The following is a 20382-nucleotide window of genomic DNA, read 5'->3' on the forward strand; positions in this document are numbered from 1 at the left end:
TGTTTTCATCGGACTATTGATGAAGTACCTGCTCCTTGGCTTGGCATTTGCGATTTGTGGACCGGTTTTTTATTATTCTTTTGATTATTCTTGGAATTTCATTATGTCTGATTTAGAGATTAAGAAATCAACTATGTTCAGAGTTTGTTCTGTTAGCGATTGTAAGGTGAGGCTACCGAAAGCTGCGGTAGACCCTCACACAGTATGCATGAGGTGTAGGGGGAATGACTGCTCATTTATTAACCCTTGTAATGAATGTGGTAAATTGAATGAAGAATGGAAGGCACTTTCTTCTTATGTAAGAAAGCTTGAGAAGGACAAGGTTAGGAAAGCTTCATCTAGGAGTTCTAGTAGGTCTCGCGCTAGCGAGTTTGAAGTTGATAACCCTGTTGTAGACGTAGCACCTTTACCAGTTTCAGCCCCTGCTCCCTGCATCGAACCCGAAGATGCGCCTTCGGAGGTGGACACTATGAGAGCCACTATTCGCAGCATGGAGTTGAAAATTAAAGTGCTAGAAGGTAAGAGTGATAGTGATTTGTGCAGTGATCCCAGTGCAGTGGAGGGTGCGTCTGATCGGCTCCCTAATGCTTCTAGGCCTAGACCTCTTCCAGACTCCCAGACCCAGTGGAGGAGGAAAGTCGAAAGCCGCAGGAACGGTTAGGGAGAACCCCCACTGGTCAGGTGACCCTCGGTAGCGCCTGATGTTCGCTCCCAGGCTACCTTGGATCGCGCCAAGAGAGAAGTCTTACGGCAATGCTTCTCGTCTTCGCCTTCTCCGCTTCGCCCCAAGCAATGGTTGGAGCTCCTCCCGGAAGCTTCTCGGCCGTCGAAGAGAGCCTGGCAGGCTTCTTCCGCGCTCCCCTCCAGCCCTGAAGTTTTTTTCGAAAGATCTTGGATTGGATGTGAAGAAACCGAGGATTTCTTTGAAGTTTCGCTCTCCTAGTAAGGATCGAGCTGCGTACCCCGTGAATGACTGTGTTAAATCTCCTACACGTGTTTGGTTTGGCTCTAGTCTGCAGGCGCAGATTATGGCTCTGGCTGACTCATTGATTGTGACTTCTCGTCGTAGGAAGGACATCTCGCTCCCGGTAAAGAAGTCCAGGCGCTCTTCTCCAGGTTTTTGCTATTCGTCAGTAACCGCCTTCTCTCCAGGATTGGATCGTAGTACGAGGCGCCTCTTCAACGGACAGGCGCTCTCCTGTGGACATCGTTTCTCCGTCGGACGAGAGGCATGCTTCCCGTAGACGAGCCTCTCCAGACAGGCGATCGTCTCGAGACAGGATCTCTCCCGCTGGCAGACGCCAGGAGCCTGGTAGGCGTTTTTTCTCATGGTAGCCGCTCTCCTTCAGGCTTCCGCTCTCCTGTGACCAGACGGCCTTCGGTAGACAGGCCCTCTTCTCCTGTCAGCTCTTCGCTTAGCAGGCACCAGAGCCTGGTAGGCGCTCTTCTCCTACAAGGCGATCTTCTACCGATTTTCGCTCTCCTCGAGTGAGGCGCCGGGAATCTGTCAGACGCTTCTCCCTGGTAGGCGGTCGTCGCCAGAGTAATTTTACGTCTCTCCTCAGCAGCAGGCGCCAAGAGGCCTGATTAAGAGCTTTCCCGCATGGCAGGCACTCTTCGCCGGCAGCCGCTCTCCTTTAGATAGGCGCCAGGAGCCTGATAGACGCATTTCGCCTAGTAGGCGCTCTTCGCCAGATTTTCGCCCTGCGTTCGTTAGGCGCCAAGAGCTAGAGTACGCCCTCATCCTGACAAGAAGGAGTTTTCAGGCAGAATCTCAACGGAAGTTATGACTTCCCCGGTTAGATGTCAGAGTTCTTCCAGACGTTCTTCCAAGGATGGACTCTCGGCTGAGGACAAGACCAGCCTATCATCGTAAGGATCGTGAAGGATCTTCGGCGGAAGAAGAACAGGATCCCTCGGAAGAAGAAATTCCTAAAGATTCCTCCATTTCCTCATACAAGCGTTTGACGGACCTGTTTGCTTCAGGAATTCGGAGACGCCCTTTCTCCTGTCGCCCGCCCTCGCCTCTATCGCTATTTTCGACCTCGAAAACTTCGAAGGTTTCATCCTGTGTCAGGATGAAGCCTGCAATCTCTATGAAGAAGGCGCTTAGAGGTTTGGTGAGTGGCTTCTTTCAAAGGAGAGAAAGGGAAAACGGTGTTCTCTTTCCTCCTTCTAAGCTAACTGGAAAGCTAGGATTCTGGTATGAATCGGGAGAACCCTTGGGCCTTGTTCTTCCCTCCTCGGCAGACTTGGACTTCTCTTCACTGGTGGATTCCTCTCGACGCTCTGCCCTCATGTCTGTTAAGACAACATGGGGGATGAATGAGCTTGACCACCTGTTGAAGGGAATGTTCCGAGTCCTGGAGGTATTTAACTTCCTAGACTGGTCTTTGGGCGTTTTGGCCAAGAAGACGCAGACCCCGGATTCCATTTCACCTGAGGATCTTATCAGTGTTCTCACGTGTATGGATAAGGCAGTGAGAGATGGATCGAGTGAAGTAGCTTCCCTTTCGGAGCGGGAGTTATCAAGAAAAGATCTGTTTACTGTTTCGTTCCTGACGAAATCAGTATCTCATGCTCAGAGAGCCTCTCTCCTGTATTCTTAGCTCTCTCCTCAACTCTTCCCTAAGAAGATCATTCAGGATGTTTCTTGTGCCCTTTCAGCTAAGGCTACACAGGACATGCTAGCCCAGTCTACCAGGAAGCCTCACACTTCTTTTCAGGCTAAAACCAAGAGAGAGACTCCAGTTAGGCAGGAGCCCTTTCGAGGAGTCCCTCCTGCCAGAGCTTCTTCCTCTAGAGGATCTAGACCCGCTAAACGAGGGAAGACCTTCTCTAGATCCATCAGAGGGAAGAAGTAGTATTCAAGTTCTCCAGACATCAGTGGGTGCCAGACTACTGAAGTTTGCCGACGTCTGGGCCAGAAAGGGGCGGACAACTGGTCACTCTCGATTGTCCGCAAAGGCTACCTCATTCCCTTCTTATCAAGACCTCCGTTGACGACGACTCCGAGGGAGTTGGTAGCCAAGTACAGGACCCCATCATGAATCAAGCCCTCTCTCTTGCAGTAGATCTTATGCTGGAGAAGGAGGCGATAGAACTAGTGAAAGATCCTCATTCTGCGGGTTTTTACAACAGACTGTTCCTAGTTCCCAAGAGCTCAGGAGGATGGAGACCGGTTCTGGATGTAAGCGCCCTGAATGTCTTCGTAGAAAAAAGGAAGTTCGCCATGGAGACAACTTCTTCAGTGTTGTGGCGGCTCTTCGTACCACGGGACTGGATGGTGTCCCTAGATCTTCAGGACGCTTACTTCCATGTGCCTATCCATCCTTCTTCACGGAAGTTTCTGAGATTCATGATGGGAGGGAAGATCTTCCAATTCAGGGCCTTGTGCTTCGGCCTTTCGACAGCCCCTCAAGTTTTCACTGGTTTAATGAAGAATGTAGCGCAGTGGCTACATTTGGAGGGAGTGAGCTGTCTCTCTATCTAGACGATTGGCTGATCAGAGCAAGCTCACAAGAACGATGTCTGGAGGACCTACAAAAGACACTTACTTTAGCAAGTTCGTTGGGGCTTCTGGTGACTTCCAGAAGTCACAATTAATCCCCAGTCAAGAGCTGATATATCTGGGGATTCGGATGGTTTTCTCCGGATTTTGCGGGCATATCTGTCACCAGAGAGGATTGCTCGTTGCCGAGAGAAACTAACGACCTTCCTAGAGAAAGATGCATGTACAGCGAGGGAGTGGATGAGTCTGTTTTGGGGACACTCTCCTCTCTGGAGCAATTCGTTTCTCTAGGAAGGTTGCATCTCAGACCTCTCCAATTCTTCCTTTACCGGAATTGGAGGGGTCTCTCTCTAGATCTGGAATTCTCCTTCATGATATCAAAAGGAATCAAGAAGGACCTTCTGTGGTGGCAGACCCTCTCCGATTTGCAGAAGGTCTGTCTCTGTACATGCCAAACCCGAACCAAGTATTGTTTTCCGACGCGTCGGAGACGGGTTGGGGTGCGACCCTAGGGTCAAGAGGAAGTGTCAGGCACCTGGGAGGGGGAACAGGTGTCCTGGCACATCAACAACAAAGAGTTGATGGCAGTGTGGTTGGCGTTAAAAGCCTTCGAGCCCATGTCCGAAATGCTATAGTTCAGGTTAACTCGGACAACACCACCCCACAGCCTTAGCTTACATAAGAAAGCAGGGGGGGACACACTCCTTCTCCCTGTACGAAACAGCAAAGTACTTGCTGTTGTGGTCTCAGGCAAGGAAGATCATTCTCCTCACCAGGTTCGTACAGGGAGAAAGGAATGTCAGGGCCGATCTCCTGAGCAGGAGGAATCAAGTGCTCCCCTCGGAGTGACTCTGCACTCAGAAGTTTGCCAAGACCTGTGGAGGTTATGGAGCAGACCTCATATCGACCTATTTGCGACAGCAAAGAACAAAAGGATAGACCTCTACTGCTCCCCGATCTCAGACCCAGGAGCAGTGTCAGTGATGCTTTTCCTTCTAGACTGGAGAGGTCTGGATGTCTATGCCTTTCCTCCATTCAAGATTCTGAGTCAAACACTCAGAAAGTTTGCGGCCTCGGAAGCGACAAGAATGACGCTGGTAGCTCCATTCTGGCCGGCCCAAGATTGGTTCACAGAGGTACTGGAATGGCTGGTGGACTTTCCAAGAGCTCTTCCACAAAGAGTAGATCTGCTCAGACAACCCCACTTCGACAGGTATCACAAAAACCTCCCCGCTCTCAATCGACTGGCTTTCGACTGTCAAAAGTCTTGTCAGAGCGAAGGGGTTTTCAGCTAAGGCAGCGAAGGCTATCGCCTCAGCTAGAAGGCCCTCTACCCTTATTGAGTCTACCAGTCGAAGTGGGACGTCTTTCGCCATTGGTGCAGAAACCAGAAGCTTTCCTCTTCCAGTACCTCTGTGACCCATATCGCAGATTTCCTGTTTTTCTCAGGGAAAAATGCGGTCTTGCAGTTTTCAACCATCAAAGGATATCGGAGCATGTTAGCAGCTGTGTTTAGGCACAGGAACCTAGATATCTCCAACAACAAAGATCTACATGATCTGCAAGATCTTTCGAAACTTGCAAGAAACCCTCGACTGAAATTCCGAGCTGGAATCTGGATGTGGTTCTTCGTTTCCTGAGGTCCTCGAAGTTTGAACACCCTAGTCATCTTCTTTCAAGGATCTTACGAAGAAGGCTCTGTTTCTTTTGGCTTTAGCATCTGCCAAGAGAGTTAGCGAGCTTCATGCTCTAGAAGGAAGGGTAGGTTTCAAAGGCGATTCCGTGATTTGTTCCTTCCGTTCCTTCTTTTCTAGCTAAGAACGAGAACCCTCAAATCCTTGGCCAAGGAGTTTTGAGGTTCCAGGCTTAGCTCCCCTGGTAGGGAAGAGCTGGGAAAGAACTCTTTGCCCTGTGAGGAGTTTAAGATACTACCTCCAGCGGAAAAAGTCTCTTAAGGGCATTAAGGACAGACTTTGGTGCTCTGTAAAGGATCCCAGTAGACATTGTCTAAAAATGCTTTGTTCTTCTTTATTAGAAGCCTCGTGAAGGAAGCACATTTGGCTTGCGGTGAGGATCAGTTAAAGCTTTTGAAAGTCAAGGCTCACGAGGTAAGAGCCATTGCTACGTCCTTGGCTTTCAACAAGAATATGTCACTCCAGAATCTGATGAAAGCAACATTCTGGAGATGCAATTCAGTATTCGCAAACCACTACCTTAGAGACTCAAGATTACTTACGATAAGTGCTTCGTGTTAGGCCCGTACGTATCGGCGGATTCGGTGCTGGGGCAGGGAGCTGAAGCATATCCTTTGTAAAAAAATTTTCCCTTATTGTTTGTATTGTGTTTTTATGGTTGTTTGAAAGAGGATGCGGGTAGGCATCTCTTTCTATTCGTATTGCTAACATTAGAATGGTTAGGTGATCTGTTTGTGCTAGAGCTCCCTGCATTGGTAGTGGTCAGGCTCTGTCATTTAAGAGGGCGAATCCCCATTGACATGATCCGACTTGGATTCTACTGAGTAAGCGGATATCAAATCCTTCGGTAGACCCAAAGAGTCTTTTCAGCTGTAGGTCACGCCCTCGCTGTAGCTCTTCAGGCTTTGCAGACTAATAGACAGTACCTATGAAGTCTTCAGCCTTATCAGGTAAGAACCAAGGTTTGTTAGTATCCTACACAGATGTTTGTTTTCCCCTTTCCCCTTTTTCCTTGTTAGCTCTGTCTCTTTCCCTCCACCAAGGGTGTCAATCAGCTAAGTATATATCTGGCAGGAAAGTTCATGTACAAAAATGATATTGTTATTTTACAATAAAGTTTTGTACATACTTACCTGGCAGATATATACGATTGATGGCCCCCCTCCCAGCCTCCCCTCAGGAGACAGGTGGAAGAGAAATATGACTGGAAAGGGGGATTGGTTCATACACCTGCCACCCAGCGGCGGGTGGGGTAGATCACCTGACCTACCTGTCGCGTTTGCCGCGAGTTTTTTGAATTCTGTCAGTGACGTCAGAGACGTAAGCTAAGTGATATCTGCCAGGTAAGTATGTACAAAACTTTATTGTAAAATAACAATATCATTTTCGTGTCATATTCATTTAGATAAAACTATTTTTCTTCCTTTCTGACTCTATAAAGATGCTCTGCTACTAAGTAATCACTGTACTGTATATATTATGAACTGTTGACACTTAAAAATCCTAGTGCAGCAAGAAGCCACTCATCTGAAAGGATGACATTCCTTTTGCTGAATTGTTTGAATTTTTTAATTTTTCTGCAAGTTTCAATTTTTCATGACAGTATTACTGTATTACTTGTCAGTTCAAGATCTTGTATTCTCTAGAATTTTGCATTAAGAAATAGCGTAAAATACTTTTAAATAATGTGATTACATATTCTTTGTTGAAAAATTTATGTGCATGCAATGTGCTACCTAGCTTCAGTGTTCAACAGAAAAAAATATACAAAAATAAAAGTAAATGTGGACTCTTGGTGTCGGTAAAAAAAGAACTACTAGTTTCTGAAATTATTTTATTCACTCGTTCTCTGAAACTCTTGAGATCTTGTTACCTCAATGGGAAGAAACAGGACAAGATTGTCATCAAAGTTTCTTATGAGGGACTCGAAGAATTATGATTATATCCTCTTGACTACAGTGGAAACAAAGTTGGCAGTGTTACTTTGAGAAAACAGCTTATGAGTTTCTATAGAAAACCTCATCTTCAACGTTTCCTTCTTTATTAATCTTTTGTTTATTTCTAATTTTATATATTGGCCCTTGCACAGAATAGCTGTGATTGTGCCATGATTTTATATAGTAAAAAGTTCAAACTTTGGTAACTAATGACATGTAGAGATAGGTTATTTTCTGAGGGTGACCATAGAATGTACAGTACTTGGAAATTAGAATGGATTAGTATCCGTGTCTGACAGACTGAATATAGCTTCTCAGGAAAGGTGTCATCAAACAGTGTTAGTAAGTTGTCGGAGGACAAGATAAAGAAAGGGAATATGTAATCTCATTCTGAAAACTAGCAGTTCTTTATAATTAGTTCCAGTGTCCGTGTTTGCTTTTATTTATTTTTTTTTGTAGATTCACATTTTCTTGAAGATGGAGCTGAGCTGATTATTGCAACCCAGATAATTATTAATTTGCGTTTGTATCACATTACAGGCTAACAAGTTTTGTTTTAATTCCTCCAGTGAAAGTAATACTGTGATACGTGTCAGTTTCAACATTAAAGCATAATAATAGTCTTGTAAATTTATCACATAGAAAGCCCCGTCATCTGTGGCCAGCACACCCGGATCAAGTGGCAGTGAAGAAAGTAGCGGATCAGCAGGAACATCATCTGGTGGAGGGGCGGCTGGTACCCCAGGTCAATGCAGACTTGTCAACAGAGAAGTTAGGGCCATGATGGTAGCCCTCTTCACGACATTGGAACAGCAGCTCAACTCTTTCATCAATACATATGACCGTGCAGATTCCTAGTAAGTTCCAGTTCTTAAGTAATATGTATAAAAATGCACTTCTCCATTTTCCTTTTTATTCTGTCACTACAGGCCGTTTACTACACAACCACGGATTTACCCTTGGTTTTGATGACTTAGAACATAGAGGGTGAGTTAATTTCAAACATAGGAATCATTTTCATATATGTATTGTCACATATAAATGAAAATTGATAAGCCGTAATAGGATTTAGTTATGCAACTAATTTTTCATTTTCTTTCCAGTTGCTGCCTCTACATTTATGTCAGGTTGAGTGAGCACGTTTTAACGGCAGAAGACACTGGATCATTTTTGAGCACAACTTTTGGATCATGCCTTGTCCAAGCCAAGCGGAATTTTGATCGATTTATGAATTCACAACTGCAGTCTATTCAAGAATGTCGGGTTACCAAGAAGAAATGTGGAATTATTCCGTTTATTAATAATTTTGAGGTACTATAATTCTCTCTCACATGGGACACCCAGTTTATTATTTTAAATCACAGTAGTATTTGTAGTCTCACTTTTTCTTTATGGAGTTACCTACTGGACTGAAATTTTAAAAAATCTCAAGTCTTTGAAGAGCTTCACAGACAGATTATTATTTTTGATTTTTTAATTGGTTTGGCTAGCATTTCATTCTTCTTTTTCTTTTATAGGATTTCTGCCACACTGCAGAAAGCGTCTTCAAAAAGAGCGAGAGGCGTGCTGACTTGGACAAGTGGTATGTCCGGTTAGTAATGGCAATGTTTGAGCACATCCCAAGGGTAGCAGGTGAACATCAGAGAACGCCACCAGAAGTGATTAAAATGGGTAGGTTTAATAAAGAGATGAATTGAAGCTTAAAATTTTTTCTTTTGGAAGTTTTTAATTCAGTTTTGTTTTAAGTACTTGAGAAGCAGGTGTAACAGGGCAACAATGCTAAAATAACCTTATAACATTTATGATGTTTGAATGATATGCATGCACTTTGTGCTGTAGTAATTCATACAATTCCTGCTATGATGGTTAGTGAACGTGAGTAAAGTTGAAAAGAATATAAGATTCTAAGAGTGAAAAGATCCACCGTAATTAACCAACAATTTGATGTCAAAACTAGTCCTTCTCTTTGTTACACAGTCAAAGGTCTCAAATTTATTCCAAAATGATGTCACAAATATTCATCATTTCCTTTACTAATGATTATGAAGCAAGCCATGGTAGGATGCAGGACATAGCATCTCTTCATTTTTTACAATAGAAAATTCAAATGTACTCGCAATATTGTCGTCGAAGTCTTCGTGGTGGTATATTTCAGTTACTGTACACGTAAGATGGCTTTTGATTGAATGCTTTCAACACTTAATTACATGTTCTATATATCACTTCCATAAATGATCTGCATTTATCATTCTCTATTTCATTTCAGAGAACTACCATGTTCTGCATCAACTAATGTTCCAGTTGAAGTTACCAGGCATGGATGCTCAGAGAAAAGAAGCAAAACAGCGTTACCAAGAGGCGTTGAATGCTTACGTCACGCAGTACTTTGGCAGACCCCTTGAAAAACTTAATGTGAGCTTGACTTTGTGTGTTGTATCTTACCCTACTTTCTGTTTTTATTGATTGGTGACTCACACTGTGCTTTGAGGAAATCATTGGGACTGTGATGCTTGCTTTTGAAGCTTGGAACCTTGCAGAGGGAAAGATCAGTTTGCTGCTGTTTGGGTCAAGTTTTTTGTACCTGAGAGGAACATCAAGGCATCTTGAAAGACATCTCAGATTCTAGACTGGAGGCAAGAAGAGATGTAGAAAATTTTTTTTTAAACTCAGAGCTTTAGTTATAAAAGGCTAGAGTAACTCTGGATGTTAAGAGTGGTTTGCACCCTTTTGGTGGTGGTACTGGTCGAGAAAGCTGGAGTGTGTTGGAGCTGGTGCATGCCTGGTCATGGCCAAGGCTGTTAAGAGTGGCTTTGTTCAAAGCTCTCCACATTAGAATGGCATTGCTCATGAACCCAGATTTGCTCTTGCCACAAATTGGCCATCAAGTCTGCATTGGCTGTGGTTCCATTCATTAAAGTGGACTGATCATGGAGACTGAAGAGAATCGAGTTATGATTTTGGTCACTAGAGCAGCAATCTGGTAATGGAGTGGCTCTGGACAAAACAGCTTGCTCTGCAGTGACCAAAATGATTTAATCGTGGTCTTGGTCATCAAAGCAGATCTGTAAATTTGGAGAGACTGCAGGTTTGGGTACTAAAGTGACTTAAAAAGCAGAGTGGTCAGTGTAAAAGTTATTAACAGAGAGAGTATAATCTCACTGTCTGTTGATGTCCAGTAATCCTCTTCATTTTATGTCCTTTTGTATGATGAGTTTTGCTTATTGTAAAATGATGCAGTTTTTATTGCTATTGCAAAATGTTACCATTCTAACAGATCATTTATGATGAGTAGTATTGTGTTAATATTTTACAAACATTTACTCTTTATTGACAGTTTTGTTCTTTGATGGCGTTACTGCAAAGGTTGCTGTGGTGTGAAGGAATCAGAAGTTGGATATCAGTTGGCTTTTAGCAAACAAGAGCTCAGAAAAGTTATCAAGTAAGTATGCTTTCCTTAAGTGAATAGGAGTGATGTCATGACAAACTGAATCTAATTTGTAATTTTTATAGTGGAATGTAAAGTTTGGCTGCCAGTTTAATGGTGTTGTCACAGCTTTAAGTGTGGTAGGAAAAATTAGTGTATGTGGACTATAGTCTTGTAACCCTTGCTGATCTCCTTACTTCCATTCATAACCAAGATACACCACTGGCCTAAAACTGATCTTTTGTGTGTTAAATTACTACTACTTAATCCTCAGCAAACCAAATGTTTGCATTTGTAATTTTAAAAAACCTGAACCTGGAATTTTGCAAATAGTAGTTATATTATATTCAGTTTATTTCTGTTTCTAAGATAAGTAAATTAATTTTTCTTCCTCCTATCATCATTAGAGAGTATCCAGGGAAGGAAGTAAAACGAGGATTAGATCAACTGTATAAAAAGGTGGAGAAACATCTGTCCGAGGAAGGTAACTTGCTTCAGGTAAGTCTTTTGTCTCTTGTCCTAAAAGTCCTTATTTAATTTAGGTTCTAACCTGTCTAATTGTTAAATTTTCAAGTTCTTATTGTTGATCAAGTACCTTTTAAGTACATAAGTATATTTAAACATTACTTTTGTATGAAACTTTAATTTGTATGAAACTTTAACTTGTATGAAACATAATTTGTATTTTTCATAGAACCTAACAAATCTTTGCCTTAGTATTGTTCCTGCACATGTACTAGATGGTGGTGTGTACTGCTTGTCAAGAGTGGTACTCTGTTTAATATGAGCAGCTGCCTATTATCACCCAACCAACGCTATCCATTGTTGCTCCAACCCATGTTCAGAATGAAAAACAAGGGAGTTACCAGTACAACTGTATGGTCCACTGACATTGGGTCCGAGCTGCTCTGAAGAATTGATGGTTCTTCTGCAGTCAAATTGGTACCAGCTTCAACTAGCAGAGACAGCACCACAAGTTGTGGAAGAATTTTCGTGTCGCCATGTCCATCTGCCTTGCCCCTCTTTCCCAGCATTGCTGCCTCATCCAAAGCCCAAACTGCAAGGCAAGACAAAAGGATAGATAGTTACGTAACTAACAACTGAAATCCCTTCCCTACACTAACTGAGGAAGGTCTAGCTTTCATTCTTGCATTAAAGGCTCACCTTCCCTTTCAAAATTTTGGAGTACTTGTGAGCAGAGGAGTTTCTCCTATAGGAGAGACTGTAATGTTTTCATCCCTCTATTCAGCTAAGGACAAAAAAAAAACAAAAAAAAAAAAAAAAAAAATGAGAGGGAAGGTGTAAACATAATGCCTATAAATGCTGGACCTTCCTCAGTTATTCTAGGGATTTCAGTATTGTAAATTATCCTTTGTCTTGTGTGAAAATGAAGTTGTTTAAACTGCAGTTTGGCCTTCTGAAATGGCAGCAGCTGGAGAAGAGAAGTTAAGATAAAATCTCCTATGGAGAGAAAGTTTTGGAAGAACTAAAATTTAACTCTGCTAAATGTAATAATTTTTTCCTTTTTTTTCCTTCTTAGAAGCTTCTAAGACAGATCATGGCTTCACTAGATGTAGCATCTTTGCTTTTGCTTGAACTACTACTATGTGAAGTGCCCTTCACCTTCAGGAGTTATCATGAGATGTTGATTAGGCGTACAGTTTTACTTCAGCTTCTTGGCTTGGTTCTCTGTAGAAGTGTCCTCCTACCATTCCAGGAGTGAGTTAGCATAGGACCTTAACCAGATGTAGCTTCTTTCTTCAGCTTCCAAGAGCTAGATGAAGCGTTTTTCTTCAGCTAACAGGCATTGGCATGAGGCCTCTTATAGTTGAAGTGTGTTTCATCAGCTTCTAGGAGTAGGCTTGTATCTCCACTGGATGAAGTGTCTTTCTTCAGTTTCTAGATGGCTTGGATATCTGCCAGGTGGAATTTCTTTCTTCATAGAGGTCTTGGATCTCTATGAAGTGTTTCTTCTTAAGTTTCCAGGACTTGACATAGGGGTCTGCTATATAGAATGTCTTTCTTTCAGCTTCTAAACTTTGTGCTAAGTTAGCTTGGATCTCTGCTAGATGAAGCATCCTTTCCAGTTTACAAATGTTGACATAAGGTGTCTCTTAGATGAGGCATCTTTCGTCAGATTCCAGTAGTTAGCATGGGGCCTCTCCTAGATGAAGTGTCTTCCTTTGGCTTCCACAAGTTGGCTTGGATCTTTGCTAGATGAAGTGTCTTTCATCAGCTTCCACGAGTCAGCTTAGATATCTGCTAGATGAAGGTTTTTCTTCAGTTTTAGTCACTAGATGGAGCGTCGTTCTTTGGTTTACAAGAGTTAGCTTAGATATCTTCTAGATGAAGTGTCTTTCTTAGGCTTCCAGGGACTTGGTATGGGGCCTCTGCTAGATGAAGTCTCTTCCACAGGCTTCCAGGACTTGGCATGGGGCCCTCTGCTAGATGAAGTCTCTTCCATAGGCTTCCAGGATTTGGCATGGGGCCTCTGCTAGATGAAGTCTCTTCCATAGGCTTCCAGGACTTGGCATGGGGCCTCTGCTAGATGAAGTCTCTTCCATAGGCTTCCAGGACTTGGCATGGGGCCTCTGCTAGACGAAGTCTCTTCCATAGGCTTCCAGGTTTTTGGCATTGGGCCTCTGCTAGATGAAGTCTCTTCCATAGGCTTCCAGGACTTGGCATGGGGCCTCTGCTAGACGAAGTCTCTCCATAGGCTTCCAGGACTTGGCATGGGCCTCTGCTAGACATAGTCTCTTCCATAGGCTTCCAGGACTTGGCATGGGGCCTCTGCTAGATGAAGTCTCTTCCATAGGCTTCCAGGACTTGGCATGGGGCCTCTGCTAGATGAAGTCTCTTCCATAGGCTTCCAGGACTTGGCATGGGGCCTCTGCTAGATGAAGTCTCTTCCATAGGCTTCCAGGACTTGGCATGGGGCCTCTGCTAGATGAAGTCTCTTCCATAGGCTTCCAGGACTTGGCATGGGGCCTCTGCTAGATGAAGTCTCTTCCATAGGCTTCCAGGACTTGGCATGGGGCCTCTGCTAGATGAAGTCTCTTCCATAGGCTTCCAGACTTGGCATGGGGCCTCTGCTAGATGAAGTCTCTTCCATAGGCTTCCAGGACTTGGCATGGGGCCTCTGCTAGAGTCGTATCTTCCATAGGCTTACCAGGACTTGGCATGGGGTCTATGCTAGATGAAGTCTCTTCCATAGGCTTCCAGGATTTGGCATTGGGCCTTTGCTATGAAGCATCTTCTCCTTAGGCTTTCAGGACTTAGCATGGGACTTCTGCTAGTTAAAAGTATTTCTTAGTCTTCCAGGAATTGGCATGGGGGTCTGCTGTATGAATGTCTTTCTGTAGCTTCTAGGTAGGTCTCTGCATAGATGAAGCATCTTTCATAGGCTCCAGGATTTGGCATGGGACCTCTGTTAGATTGTGTCTTCTTACAATAATGCTTCCATGTGGTGGAGAAGTCCATTCAGCACAGGATAAATCATGAGGATCTGCTGAAAAGTGATACAAATGATTAGACTATCATGATATCAACAATTTTCAAAACAGTTGTCCTTTTTACTCTCCATGAGAAAGTATATAAGCACCAATGCACGAAATAAAACTACAAAAAACAAATGCAATGGTATAGTTTTGTGTTTACATACACTGAAAATGCATCATTCACATAATTACAAATAATAATGGTATAGAGAGTGAGCAAGCGAGAGACATCTGACCTCTATTGCAGCTGAAAAAACAAGTAGCTTTGGTTGGGCCAGAGTGGACATCTCTCTCCCCGTCTCCACCTGTATCCACCTTTGTTCAGTAACTGCATGGCCTGTCCAGCACATGAGCAGGAAGGATACTTTACATATGAAAGGCATTTTGTATCGGATACAACATGAAATTTAACTTTGCAATGGGTTTGTATGAAAATTTTTGTTTCACAAGAAGAGTAGTATATATGGTAAACCATAATGCAACCATTTATGCCATTGTATGACAGTTTGGATTACTCTTGCTCTTCATTACAGGTTGTTTGGAGAGCAATGCAAGAGGAATTTATTCGTCAGTACAAATTGATTGAGGATCTCATTCATCGTTGTTACCCAGGAGCTATGATCAATTTAGAATTTTCCATTGATGACATATTGAATTACTTCTCTGATATTGCACAATCTCATTAGAATAGCAGGAAGTAAAAACAAACTTGTATATTGTAGGTAAATTAGTTGCATTTTTTGGGAAGGTGCATAATATCTGCCTCTGTTATTAGGAGAGTCTTTTATGAATATGACAAGCAAAATACAGAAATATTGTTATATGCAGCTTAAATTCTGTATTCAAGCACTTATAAATATTTTGCCTATCTTCTTTTAGTGGTTGTTTCTATTTAGTCAATACTTTAAAGATTTTTAGAGAGAGAAACCACTGTATATTTATTAACACATATGACAAGAATGAATTGTTTATTTCAGGCCTACTTTGGAATAGACCAAAGAATGTTGAAAATCTACTTTTCCATTATGGCTATGGGTGCTTACGTACTCAGAAACTTGAATGTTCGAGTACATACATAACAAATTATTCATTCCCCCCCAAAAAAAATGTATATTTAACTACTGTGTAGTGCTTAAATTTGTAATAGTCAAAAATTCTTTTTCCTTTCCAAAGTTCTTTGTTACCTTAAATGTGGTTGTTGGCAATTCTATTGATATATTTGTACAGTTTACCTTGTATAAATCTCAACAACAAAAGATCTTTCATTTTGCAAACATTGTAATGGCCTTTAGTCTCTTGATGGCTACAAAGAAGCCTAAAATAGTTGGAATTACAGCATCATAATTTCAAAGATTGAGGGAGAATGAGATATACCGGGACATATAAAAATGTTCCAGAAATCATAACATAAAATGCTAGTAGATGCATTAAAAAAGATTTGAAAAAAGAAAGAATAACATAAAATGCTAGTAGATGCATTAAAAAAGATTTGAAAAGCTATATACATACTTTCTTGTATATGGATGACATACTTTCTTGTATATGGATGTCGTCATTGGTCTGCAGAGAAAGATGAAAATTTACTTAGCAATCTGAGAATCGTCATCAGAATGAAGCTATGCACTGTCACTTGGTAATTTGAACTGCCCATTAAACTGGAATACAGCTGCAAAAGTTAAGAACTCAAAGTGGACAGACAAACCAAAAAGGGAAAATAATTTTATACATTTGGTATATTTGTCCAAAAAGTTCAACATGAAACCATATTTTACATTTGGTATTGTCTGCAAAAAGACTTGAAATTCAGCAGTGTCGGTGCTCAATAAAAATGAGGAAAAAACCACCATATAACGTACCCAAAAAGGCGGAAAAATATGAAAAATTATATGCATGTCATATGAAGAGTACTTTAGCACACACCTGCAGATACAATAAGAAAAGCAACTGCAGCACACAGCTGCAGACAGTACGGTAAGAAAGGCAATTTCAATGTACTATTTCACAGATACAGCATCTCACTTTTGTTTCAAGCACTACTCCAGTCGGGTGACATTTCAACCTTGTCCATTTCCATTCATCAGAAAAGAGTAGTAAGTTTGAATCTCATATGAACACAAGTCTGCACAGTTATTCTGTTAAGAAACTATACCAAGATTAACTCTATACTCACATATTTTGTTTACTTCATCCTACGGATCTCCATCATTATTTGGCCTCTGAAATCAATGTTACAGGCACAATTGATTTTCCTCATTACCACTTTCTAAATGGGAAGCTGACTTCTGAAAATTATATTTACTTGCAAACACCAACTCTGAAGTCTTAACCTCTCCTGTTCCCGAAACCCGACCTATCCTCCTCACTCCAAATCCCAAAACCAGCTCCACTGTTCCTGGCTCCCCAAAGCCATATAACCCAATCTCCCCTCCTCCTCCTACCCCACAAATCAACAGGTTTGAAGTTCGCCCAGAGCTAAAATACGACAAATACATTGCACAGACCCAAGACCTCACAAATCTTCTAGTGCAAATGCTACTCAAGTTTGCAGAATTAACAGGATCAAACTTCTTAGAGGAAATAGCTAAAGAAGTGGTTGATAAGTGCATAAGAACGTCCAGAGGACTTTTTGCATCACCATGCCTACACAACTAAATAACAACAGTGCAAATAGCACTACAAATACACTCGGTGTCAGTTTCATCCCAAATGACAGTGCCAGGTACATCTCCAGTGCCAGGGCCAACCACAGTGTTGGTAGTCAAGTCACATCAAGTGCAAATGACGAGTTAGGAAACAACAACAACACAATCAGAATAAATGATTGCAGAGACACAGACACTATAAAAATCCTCCAGTGGAACATACTAAGTGCAAACAATAAATACGCATTCCTGCAAGCACACACACAAACAAATAACTATGACATCATAATGTTACAAGAAACACTAGTAAGGGAAAACGCCAAATTCTCATTTAAAGGGTACAAAGTATACAAAACACCATACACAGACACTAAAAGAGGGCTAATCACCATGGTTAAAAACACAATCCCGTCAAGAAAAGTAGACAACATCCCTTGCGGAGATGATGTAGAATCCCTCAGCGTAAAACTCACACTTGCAAACACAACCCTGACGGTACACAATATATACAGGGCTCGGGACAACATATTTGAAGGGGAAACACTCTTCAGCGCAGCGACACAAGAAAACACAGTAATTGGGGGAGACTTCAACGCACATCACCCGAGTCTGAACTCTACACAACTCGGAGACATCTACACCAGTTATCATGTGAATTCCCAGAGGTGTGCCTACTAAACAATGGAGAGCCAACTCACCTAAAAGGAGGAAGACTAGATCTTACCTTCACAAACTCAGCCCTAAAGGAGCTAGCAACATGGAAGCTGCACGAGACTCTCACAAGCGACCACATAGCCATTGACATTGGCCTACAGCTCAAAAAGCTGCCCCCCCATACCACCGCCACCAGAGAGATGGAACCCCAAGTTTGCAAACTGGGCTACATTCGAAGCCACAATGACGAGATGGGCGAGGGACTACCTTGAAAACCCAGCAAATGACATAGAACTCTTCTATGAAGAGTTCATCAGTAAACTCAGAGAGGCAGCAACATGTCCATGCCAAAGATCAAACAATCCAAGATCGATCACAAAGATGCATGGTACTACTGTGAAAGAGTCAAAGAACTCAATGCCAGAGTCAACAGAGTCCAAAAACTCTTCAGACAGGAACCATCTGACGAGATGCACAGACTTCTCAGAGAGGTAATAGCCCACGCAACTGAAGAGACAAAAGAAATCAAACAACAGGCATGGTATGATTGGTGTGCAAACATCAGCAGACAAACTCCAGTAACCCAGATCTGGAGATTCCTTGCAAAAATTGCAGGGAAAGGAAGAACTGAGCTAAGCATCCATTCCAACCCACAAGAAGAAGCTGACAATATAGCCAGAAACTTTGCAGAAAGGACAAAATCCCACAACCTTCCCCAAACAACACGGGAAAAAATAAATGAAATTTTCCCAGCAAGGAGAAGAAAAATCAATACTGCCTGCAACACACCTGATGACACAGACACACCTTTCACTATGGAAGAACTAAACAGTGCACTCAGCAAGGGGAAAAGAGACACAGCCCCTGGAGCAGATGCAATCACCTACAGCATGCCGAGACACATGGGAGACCCTGCCAAACAGGTATATCTACTCCTGGTAAACAGGACATATGCAGAGCACACCAGGCCAAAGAAATGGCAACAGCAAGACACACAACCAATACCAAAGCCAAAAGAGGAAGGCACAAATAGGCCGATATCCCTCATTAGCTGCACTGAAAAGGTTGCAGAAAGAATGGTTCTAAACAAACTACTATGGAAAGCAGGGCCCCTACACCATAGGCTCTATGCCTATAGGGAAGGAGTAGGCACCCACAAGTGCCTCACGAGTGTGCTAAGTGCCATATAAGTGCCATAAATGGCAGGAAATTCATAATGGTCTTCTTAGATCTAGAAAAAGCATATGAACTAGCCAATGCAGCAACCATCCTCTCCTCCTTAGTCCGAAAGAGGATCAAAGGCAACCTGCTTACATGGACAAAAGGATACATGCAAGACAGAGAAGCAAGAGTAGTGTTCCAAGGCAGAATGTCAGAATACTACTCTCTTGAAAACGGCACTCCACAGGGGGTCATTCTAAGCCCCTTCTTATTCAATGTCCTTATGGAAAATATAGCCTGTCTCGAGCTACCACAAGGAGTAGAGGTCTTCATATATGCTGACGATGTTTGCATCGTCAGCTCCGGCCCTCAAAGACAAAAGCCATGGCAATAAAACATGATCGAAATCCACCCACCCTTCTACTGAAAGGAGACGTCATAGACAGGGTGGATAGCTACACATATCTGGGAGTCTGCATTGCAGATTCACTATCTCCTGAGAAGGAAATACAGCTCCTCCAGGCCAAAACAAAAATAGGGCTTGATGCCCTAAAGAGAATCACATCACTACAAGAAGGTGCACATACCATCTGCTCAGGAGGTTCTTTACATATAAACCATCAGAGCACAAGTAGAATATGCAGCACCAGTCTGACAAAAAGTCTCAGAAAGGATCAACAGCGAGGCTGGAAGTCATCCAAAATAATGAAATGAGACTTATACTTGGAGCCCCAATGTGGACAAGAATTTGTCTCTTGAGGGCAGAGACACAACTACAGTCTCTCAAGCACAGGATAGGCCAAAGAAATATTGCCATTCTGTGCAAAACCATCAGAAACGACTGAAATGGACCACACAAAAACAAAATGCAAGCGTGTATAAACCTGCATGAAGAGCTAGACCCGCCCAAGACCTATGCGGGCTGTATACTCCAGACACTGAGAGAACTGGGTATGCAGGACACAGTGAAACACATAACAAAGGGTGTCCCACCTGAGGGATGCCAAAAACCACCTGAAAGAAGGACACACAACAGTGCATATCGACCCCAAAGGAGCAATACTCGCAATCAAAGCGACAAATCCAAAAGAAAATGTGACACTGATAAAATCAGTGGCCAAGTCACATCAAGCTGCTGGCAGGAGAGTCACATTAAACTGGATACCCAGCCTTGTGGGAATCCAGGGAAATGAAGAAGCTGACATCCTAGCCAAAAGTGCCCTCAGCTGCAGTACAGTAAGCATAAAAGTGCAACCCTCCATAACACACCTAAAGGATATGGCTAAAAGTTATGCCAAACTCCAAGAAGAGAGTGAGGTACGAAGTCACTATCTACAAGATTCACGAACGTCCAAGTGGTATATGGATGTCACAAATCTAACGCCGCATGACATCACAAAACAAACCACTAGAAAACTCTCAGTCATCACACACAGATTATGGGTAGGATACCTGTGCACCTTGCAAATGATAGGTAATGGGGCAGGTTATGTCAGTACTGTGACCGAGAGGCAATCCAGCCCCTCGAACACTACCTATTAGACTGCCCACAGACACAGTCTCTCAGGTCGAATGTAACTGAAAATGAGCTGACACCGGCACAGATCACCAGACACATTCTAAATAACATAGGGACACATGGGAATCTCCTAATGTCTCACCCACCTCCCAGGTAAAAAGACGAATCACACGGCATTTCTCCATAGACACATGGGAATCTCCTATTGTCTTACAAACATAAAACCAAAGAAAGCTACACAATGCAAAAACCCTCTACTTTACTGTGTGCAATGGGAGCCATACACATCTTTGGGAGCATATGTATAAGTGTGAGTATGCGTGAACATGTATATATACTATAA

The 20382-nt window shown here is 42.6% G+C and overlaps 2 protein-coding genes across 3 annotated transcripts in view; one reads left to right on the forward strand and one right to left on the reverse strand.

Moving 5' to 3' along the window:
* Positions 1 to 14941, forward strand: part of LOC135211852 (exocyst complex component 1-like) — a 28126-nt gene extending 13185 nt beyond the window's left edge. The window contains 8 exon segments of the mRNA XM_064245065.1: positions 7785 to 7999; positions 8246 to 8453; positions 8660 to 8813; positions 9409 to 9570; positions 10477 to 10509; positions 10512 to 10581; positions 10974 to 11064; positions 14597 to 14941. Coding sequence (XP_064101135.1) covers positions 7785 to 7999; positions 8246 to 8453; positions 8660 to 8813; positions 9409 to 9570; positions 10477 to 10509; positions 10512 to 10581; positions 10974 to 11064; positions 14597 to 14749 — 1086 coding nt within the window. The 3' untranslated portion in view covers positions 14750 to 14941.
* The window catches only part of LOC135211849 (methyltransferase-like protein 25B), a 163869-nt gene that overhangs the window by 47400 nt on the left and 96087 nt on the right, over positions 1 to 20382 (reverse strand). The gene's annotated exons all lie outside the window — the stretch shown is intronic.

The sequence above is a fragment of the Macrobrachium nipponense genome, chromosome 40 (genome assembly GCF_015104395.2).
Source record: "Macrobrachium nipponense isolate FS-2020 chromosome 40, ASM1510439v2, whole genome shotgun sequence".
In the NCBI taxonomy this organism is placed as follows: domain Eukaryota; kingdom Metazoa; phylum Arthropoda; class Malacostraca; order Decapoda; family Palaemonidae; genus Macrobrachium; species Macrobrachium nipponense.